Source organism: Pygoscelis adeliae, unplaced genomic scaffold (genome assembly GCF_000699105.1).
Source record: "Pygoscelis adeliae isolate BGI_AS28 unplaced genomic scaffold, ASM69910v1 Scaffold26, whole genome shotgun sequence".
Taxonomy (NCBI): Eukaryota; Metazoa; Chordata; class Aves; order Sphenisciformes; family Spheniscidae; genus Pygoscelis; species Pygoscelis adeliae.
The window spans coordinates 3,224,206-3,233,118 of record NW_008825104.1 but is presented as its reverse complement, the minus strand read 5'-3'; the positions used below and the strand labels follow the sequence as shown (position 1 = coordinate 3,233,118).

The 8,913-nt window shown below is 42.2% G+C and overlaps 1 protein-coding gene across 1 annotated transcript; it reads left to right on the top strand.

Annotated features, from left to right (window-relative positions):
• Positions 1 to 2,238: 2,238 nt before the first annotated feature.
• Positions 2,239 to 7,896, top strand: ENC1 (ectodermal-neural cortex 1 (with BTB domain)). The gene is made up of 2 exons (XM_009327237.1): positions 2,239 to 4,045; positions 7,687 to 7,896. Exon 1 carries the CDS (start codon positions 2,245 to 2,247, stop codon positions 4,012 to 4,014), a length of 1,770 nt encoding a protein of 589 aa, XP_009325512.1. The 5' UTR covers positions 2,239 to 2,244; the 3' UTR covers positions 4,015 to 4,045; positions 7,687 to 7,896.
• Positions 7,897 to 8,913: the final 1,017 nt, after the last annotated feature.

The following is an 8,913-nucleotide window of genomic DNA, read 5'->3' as shown; positions in this document are numbered from 1 at the left end:
TATTTCAAGCCATGACCCTTTCTGTAATCCTTCAGTTCCAGCAGGTTTCAACCTGTATATGGTCAGTATAATCTTTCTGGCTATAGATTAAGTGGGTAATTTTAGTCTGAGATTAGTGCTCAGGATCCTTGAATGACATCTGAGTCTTTATTTGCCAGACAATACAATTGCATTAAAGGTAATTTAATTTTCCTTGTAAAAGGATTTGTGTTGTGAAGACATACCAGCCTCCTTAAGTTGTTCTGTGCTTAATGCATTAAATAGATTGATCTAGGGAGCATTGGTAAAGTAACTTTCCAAACTTTTGCATGGTAGAGTGAGACAGATACTCTGCCCTGTGGCTCTCATGGGAAGGATTCCTCCCTGTTTTGGAGGATTTTGGATTGAGTACTGTATACTGAGCTGTGTTGCTTGTTCTTTTCAATCCCAGTTAAGTTTCATCAGGAAGTCATATTCCAGATTAAAGGAAATGCGCTATGGTACTTTTGTAGTAAGGCATCTCTTTGTTCCTTAATTGGTCTTGGTTTGAGGGGCTTTTTTGCTGTGACTGAAGGGAAAGGTGTATCACAAACTTGCTGTTTGATATGACAAAGCAATTATTCTGTACGTTAGCACAGCTAGTGAGGAGGATGGTACTGGCTACGCTGCAGTTAATCTGCAGGTGTTGTATATTCCATATACACAAATCGGTTGTTCTGAAATGGAGTCTGCTGCCCAAATTAATCATATATGGTTTTGATTTTGTTGAAGGTTCTGGCCACACGAATCTAGAAAAATACATGTATTTATTTAAAAATGCTTTTTTTTTGAGGCTCGTAAAGCTCTTGTGTCATCTTGAAGCATGAAAAGTGGGAATAGAGTTGTACAGTTCTGTACTGCTTAAACATGCTTAGTAATACGAAAATGTTTGAGTCTGTGAGAGAGGGAAGTATATCCACATTAAAAACCTACACAAGTGACCCCAGGTCATGCTCTGACTTTGAGCACTGGGTGCTTCTCATGTAGGCTTTTGCCCCGTTCCTTATTTGAAGATGCAGTAAAAGGGACTCTGGGCACGTGAATGTCATAGTAATTAGGGAAGTTTGGTTCTCTTCTTTCTTCAAGCTTCCTCTGCAGTTTGGAGGGAGGGAAGTGAGATTATTACGGTAGTGGTCACAGCCACAGCTTGCACTGGGCTCTGTATGCTTCATCTCCTATTACTTGCACTGTTGTTTTTTTGGCCGTTAGCTTTATATGGCTGCCAATATTCCACCCTTTCCCTATACACCATACTGTTTTGGCTTGACTCTTAATTAAATCTGGAAACTTGCTGCTGTAATTGTACATAGACCTGCGTATCATGGCAGATAACAGTAACATTCACCTCCAAACAGTGACCGAACAGCATTGTGTTTGTTAGGAGTAGGGTAGAATAGGATATGTCTTGTGTTCTATGTCTCCTCCAAACCTCAAAATGAACGAATGGCTTGTGCTCTGCGTACCTGACTCTCAAGGTAGTTTCAGAGGCGATGCCTCGGTGACTTCAGTTGATAGTCAAAACACATTTTTCTGCTGACTCTGCCCATGTATATGCTGTATCACTATAACAGGTGGCCGCTGGCAGAGTTCAAGATGTAAACTCTAAAACTCACTTGTCATATTTTTTCAAAGATTTTGCAAGTGTAAATTTATGATTGTTGTTAGGTTTTTATTTTAAAGTTCCCTTTTTTCATTCTCTGCGGTTGCATATGGAATCATTATACCAAAGGGAAGCTTCCTAATGGGATTAGTAGGTTTTTGTTCCCCATGCAGCTTTTGACATTCCTTAGGTATTCTGTCTGGTAGCTCTTCCTGCTATGATTCAGTACAGGAGAATGTTTCAAGCATGTGCATGTGTACATATGTAATGAATCAGCTGGTCTAGGTTGGGGAAGGGTGAGAAAATCAGTCCTGGTTCCTTTTCTTTCTCCTCCGACTTACTTGCTTACTGTATTGCTGTGAAAGTTGGAGATCAGGTTTCCCAAGATAAACCTGCTCTTGGGCAACAAATTTAGAGTATGTCATTTATGAAACTCATCTTACAAAAAACCAAACACATGCCAAAGGTAGATGCAATTCTCTGTCCATTCGTCTATAAACTAAGGCTTTTTTCCCCCATCTTATAGTCAATAATAGATACACTTTTTGGTATGTAAAAATAATAATGAATTTAATTGTCTCATTAATCTTACTAATTTTTTTCTTTGTTTATAGGTGTGAAAGAAAATGTCAGTCAGCATGCATGAAAATCGCAAATCTAGGGCCAGTACTGGCTCCATAAACATATACTTGTTCCACAAGTCATCCTATGCTGATAGTGTCCTTACTCACCTGAACCTTCTGCGTCAGCAGCGTCTCTTTACAGATGTACTTCTCCATGCTGGGAACAGGTCATTCCCCTGCCACAGAGCCGTTCTAGCTGCTTGTAGCCGCTATTTCGAAGCAATGTTCAGTGGAGGACTGAAGGAGAGCCAGGACAGTGAAGTCAACTTTCATAATTCGATTCACCCGGAAGTCTTGGAGCTTCTTCTGGACTACGCATATTCCTCCAGGGTTATCATCAATGAGGAGAACGCAGAGTCGCTGCTGGAGGCCGGCGACATGCTGGAGTTTCAGGACATTCGGGATGCTTGTGCAGAATTTCTGGAGAAGAACCTTCATCCCACCAACTGTCTTGGCATGCTGCTGCTGTCAGATGCTCACCAGTGCACCAAGCTGTATGAACTCTCTTGGAGGATGTGCCTGAGCAACTTCCAGAGTATCAGTAAAAGTGAAGACTTCCTCCAGCTGCCAAAAGACATGGTAGTGCAGCTCCTTTCCAGTGAAGAATTAGAAACTGAAGATGAAAGGCTGGTATATGAATCAGCTATCAACTGGGTCAACTATGACCTGAGTAAGCGTCACTGTTATCTGCCCGAGCTATTGCAGACGGTGAGACTGGCGCTCTTGCCAGCCATATACCTTATGGAGAATGTGGCCATGGAAGAACTTATCACCAAACAAAGGAAGAGCAAAGAGATTGTAGAAGAATCTATAAGATGCAAGTTAAAGATCTTACAGAATGATGGAGTGGTCACTAGTTTGTGTGCCAGGCCCCGTAAAACTGGCCATTCGCTTTTTCTTTTGGGTGGCCAAACCTTTATGTGTGACAAGCTGTACCTGGTGGACCAAAAGGCAAAGGAGATCATTCCAAAGGCCGACATACCAAGTCCACGGAAAGAGTTCAGCGCTTGTGCCATAGGCTGCAAAGTGTATATCACCGGGGGACGAGGGTCAGAAAACGGAGTCTCCAAAGACGTGTGGGTGTATGACACCCTTCACGAGGAGTGGTCGAAGGCTGCTCCCATGCTGGTGGCTAGGTTTGGGCATGGCTCTGCTGAACTTAAGCACTGTTTGTATGTAGTAGGAGGACACACCGCAGCAACTGGTTGCCTTCCAGCTTCCCCTTCAGTATCCTTAAAGCAAGTAGAACAATATGACCCTGTGACCAACAAATGGACCATGGTTGCCCCGCTGCGAGAGGGAGTAAGCAACGCAGCTGTAGTCAGCGCAAAGCTTAAGCTGTTTGCTTTTGGAGGTACCAGTGTTAGCCATGACAAGCTGCCCAAAGTTCAGTGCTATGATCAGTGTGAAAACAGATGGACAGTACCAGCCACCTGCCCCCAGCCCTGGCGCTACACAGCTGCAGCTGTTCTGGGTAACCAGATTTTTATTATGGGCGGAGATACTGAATTCTCTGCGTGCTCTGCTTATAAATTCAACAGTGAGACATACCAGTGGACTAAGGTGGGAGATGTGACAGCTAAGCGAATGAGCTGCCATGCAGTGGCATCTGGAAACAAATTGTATGTGGTTGGAGGCTACTTTGGCATTCAGAGGTGCAAAACGTTGGACTGCTACGATCCCACGTTAGATGTATGGAACAGCATAACAACTGTGCCCTATTCGTTAATTCCCACAGCGTTTGTCAGCACGTGGAAGCACCTCCCCTCATAGTTGCCTGTATGTTGCAATTACAAATTATAAGGTAAGAAAGAATACCTTTGAATTCCACTGTAATAACGCTTTTCACAAAGCTTTTCAGCAGCAGCTCTGAGGTGAGTATATTCAACCAAATTTTACAGCTGGAGCAACTGAGACACATATATTCACGGGCTGTTGTAAGCCAGGCACCATGTGTGTGACAAAGCCAGATGCTGGAAGTAGTTTGCCACATATCTTGCAGCCACTTCTCTTTACGAGGCCTTTTCCTGCATGATTTAGATGTTGAAAACATTATTTTTGCTCAGTCCTTTACTTGTGTGGAAGTGCAGATAATTTGCAAATTGAATCCTGCTCTGCTGAACAAGGGTTTGGTGCCATTCTCCTGATGACAGAGGCCAGGTCACTCCATATATCCAGTAACAGTGCCCAAAAATATACTGTAAATTCTGATCTGAAGCCTGGTAGTGAATTCACTTGAATTTCCAGGCAGAGAGCATGCTTTCTCCATGCAGACAGCCTTTGAGGAAACTTGCTGTCTTATGAAAGGTGTTTTACAGGCACTTCAGGCCTAATTTTCCATCTCACCTAGACAGGATGGTTGCACCTGCATGGGCTAAGGTTGCATTTGCTCCTTTGATATACTTTAAAATACAGATTTTTTAAAATAGTTATGGTCATACATGTTGGACTAGATATAGTGTCGGGAAGACATATAATTAGTACTGCTGGCTGAAATAATTACCAGTCTATAGCACACACTGTTCCAAAACAATTTAATTATATATAATGGGCCAAGCTCTTACCAGGTGCAACTTCAGCATTGTATCTTCTCACAAGCAAGTCTGAATTTGGCCTTGCTTGTTTTGGTCGTTGTGAATTTCTGATTTTTAGGAGGAGGGGAGAAAAGGTTCATGAAAAAACTTGCTAAAAAATATGGGTACCTACACATATTATTTTTCAAATCTGTTTTTTCTTGCTAACTACTAACTGTTACTTCAACTATTACTAATTTATCCTCATTTTTATCTTTTCTAGAGTTACATCACTTAAAATAAGCCACAGACTTTTCCAGAACTATTAGTCTGTGTATTTTGCAACAAATCTGGCAGACTCCCATTCATGTTGTGGTGCTTTTTTCCCCCGCCTTCCCCCTTGAGACTTTAGTACAGAATCACAGTTACCACCAGCCAAACAAACAAATATAGTGGCATGCTTAATCCTAAATAATCCATGCCCTGTGAGTGGTAGTTTCTTTTTTGGATTTGAACAGTATATAGCATAACCATGAAGGCAGGCAGGTTAGAAGGAACAAGGCAAATACAGTTGCAGTAATTAAATGAGCTCTGCATTTGCATCTAAGTTACCTAGATGTCCATACTGATGGAGGTTCTCCAGAAAATAGGAAGAATACCTTGTGTATAAAGACTTCCCTAGGTTCTTCTGTTTGGGACAGATCATATTCTTTTTCTGATGTCTTTTGCAGCTAGAGGCATTTGCCTGACTCTTGCAGTAAACACAAAACCCAAATGTCTTTGAAGCAGGGTAGATGGAAGTATATACCTAGAAATGTAGGGGAGTCGTGAAATTCCTTTCTCTGTGGTACACTGAGGATTCATCTTGTAGTTGTCTTTCAGCCGACTGGGAGCTTTGATTGAGTAAAGAATACAAAGTTGGGGCTGTGCAAAGCAGCAGGTCAGTGCAGAAATCTAGTGTGAAATTGCGCTGTGTTGTGCCATGAGCTGCTCTTGTCTGAGGTGGGAGAGCTTGAGACTTAACCAGATCCTGAGACTTAACCAGATCCTGGGTGCTGGTAGTAATTGCACCCCCCAACAGCCAGCAGATGGAAGCCCTGATTTCTGTGTGGTGGCTTCCTCCCTAACTGCAAACAACGTCTTGACATCTTCAGTTAATTTCTATTACTACTGACTTTCAGCAGTTCTCAGTGTTATCAGAGCAGCAGTACTGAATGCCTGGACTAAGGTTTGTGCCAAGAAAAATATTGACTTATTCTTCTGAGACTGACTTAATTGTTCTGAAGTTTACAGTACATGAGAGGGAGTGTTTTATTTTGAAAAAGAGTCCTGAGAATATAACGGTGCAAAAGGCTTTCCTTTGCCCTGCAGTATCTTGTTAAAAGCCATTATTTTAGCTTTACTAACACACAAGATAACTGGCTGAACGCAGCCATAGACTGAAATCTCTCCAATGCTGTGAGCTCATCCAGCAAGTACGTTTTTTTTTTTTCTACTGACTCCTGCTGCTTTGTCAGTGGGTGGGAGGGACAAAAAGGAAATTACTTCTGATTACCCTCTGTTTTCGTGGCTCTGTGTGGCCCCAGTCTGACAGCTTTTAGGAAGACTTCAGTCTGCTTTGTCCCATTCCTCAAACTTGGGGCTTTTGAGTAGTTTGGGGATTTTTTTTCCCTTCTGTTTCAGAATTGGTTATAATTTTTTTTTGAAGTTCATCCCATGACAGGGAACATTGTTTTGGCTTCAGTGTTGAGTGTGTTTCAGTGGGAAGAATGGCATGCTACGCTGAAGAATGTCTAGAAAAGACTAATCAACACTAAGTGCAGGGACCTTTTTTTAGACATAATGAAGATAGCGTGTTTCAAGCCTGCATTTGCAAAGAGGCTTGATGCTCTGGGCTGTTATGTGGGCTGTGGTGTTTCCTGTGAGTGTTCCCTGTTGTTCTTAGACATCACAGCTTGAGAGAGATGTGGTATGTTCAAATGAACTGAGAGTTCACTGGAGCTCCTTTGCATTGTAATGATGTAAGATTTGCCTCCTAAAATTCTAGCAGTGCTGTCAGAAATGACTGTGATGAGTTGATGATGGCTTGCAAGCTGGCATTTTAATACAGCTTCATAGTGAAAAAGCAAAGCACAATCTCAGCGTCCAAAGACTGAATTTCTTATTGAATAATCAATTTTTATGAAGGACTCTAGGATGGAATTACTGATGCATGGTGCATTGCTGTGTGAAAAGAAATGAGGCAGACTTCTGCTCTAATGAATAGCAGATATGTTTTAAGTAAGGGGATTATATGTCCCTTTCTATATTGTGAATAAATTAAATTCAGAATTCTTCATGGTGAACGGAGGCATTGGGATGAGACACCTTCACCTCCCCTTTTGCTTTAGTTTTGCCTTGGCCCGGGGATAGAAAAAAACTCTTGGCACTAAGTGTTCATGTGGGGTTTTGTGGAAGAGAAGTTGCACAAAGTTATGCTGGCTTAAAAAAAATCCACAAAGCTTTAAGATTTTGGGGGAACATAGAAATGTTGAAGTATGCAGGATGCAGAGCCTGTCATGTTGAACCGTACTGGGCCAGTTTGATTTTGGTTTCAAATGACTGAATTTATAGCCAAAAAATTAAACAGTTGTTCTGGGGTCAGGAGGATGGTTTACAGAGTAAGGCTAGTAGAATAATAAAGGCAAAATCTGACCCTAACTAACTATGTTCTTGGCTGGCTTATTTATCAGTAGTTGGCTGTCGCACAGGCTCACTGAGGTGGTGGGAGGGTGGGGAAGCCCATCAACTGGATTGTATCCTGAGCATAGCTTTTAGATTTTCTTTGACATCTAACAAAAACCTTATGGTACATTGTCTCAGCAAACCCCTTCAAGTCTTTTCTCTCTTCTCTTCCCCCTCCACCCCCCACCCCCCCTTCCCATGCTTTTAGTTTACTCCTTTATTTGGAGAAGAGCATTGGAACCTCAGATCTGGAGAAACAGTTTTAATGAAGAAGAATTGTTCAGCATCTCTTGCATTTGAAGAAAATCATCTGCACCTTGTAAATTAACCTAGACATGAAGGAATGGGAGGAGAAAAACCTGTCTTCAGTGCTTCAGCACGTGGTTTAAATATGAATGGATGAACCTATGATCTGGTCCTTGTGCTAGTAATTGTGGATTAATGCCAAAATTAATCAGTCCTTCAAAGGAGAAAAAGAAGAGACTTCTCTGAGCTGTGCAGCACACAGCACTCGATTTCCATGGACTCCACTGTTTGTATGTGAAATTTGAAATGGTTGTCGCCTCTCTTTGTGGTGGTTTGAAGTGCCAGCGCCAGCTGCAGGGGAAAGCAGGCCAGGTCTGAAACAGCGAGATGCCACTGTGAATGAAGATGCAGCAGTATTGCTGATGAACTCTGCTAACCGGAGCGTGCTTGTCTGTGGGCAGTGCCTACAGCATCTCTTAGGTCCCACGTTGCATTGTCCTATGTGCAGTGAGTGACCTTCCTCTTGATATGGAACAGTCCAGTGGTGAAATGTTTTTGCAACAGTGGGGAACGAATTACATCCTCCAAATGCTCCTTGTTCCCTTTCCTCCCTGTATTTATAAGTAATTCAAACTGTCCCATTCCTGTTATGTTACTTGTTGTAGATATAGTTATTTATTGTTCAGTGCTTGCATGCTGAAACAATGCCTGCAATTGTCTTCATGTTGCGAGGGCTTGTGTGAATTGTATGTTTTGCACATTTTGTGATCGCTGACTTGCTCTGCTGCACAAAGAAAGAAACTGTTGGATAACAGTTGGAGGTGGGAGGGAGGGGTGGCTTCCCAGTCGGAAATGGAAGGATTACAAGGCAGGATCTTAAATTACACACGTACTAAAGGAAGAAGCCATGGAGGTCACTTTCTCAGGCCACCAGCTCCCCAGGTTGCATGTGGTGTGTCTTGTAGATGGTGTCCTTGCTACATTTCATTTGTTGGTCATGCCTTTCAATTTCTAATCTGGAAATAGCCAAAATCTCTTGCAGCTCTCTCTTTGTGCAGCTTCCTGACTGCAACGCAAATACTGTGGAAGAGCTTCTGGATACCGAGCCCAGATGAAGTAATTGTCCAAAGTTTTATTTATTTATTTATTGGGTTGGAGTGGTACCTACAATATAGCCACATTGACCTGA

Coding starts and splice junctions, on each gene's coding strand:
- ENC1 (XM_009327237.1), top strand. CDS start 2,245: ATGTCAGTCAGCATGCATGAAAATCGCAAATCTAGGGCCAGTACTGGC.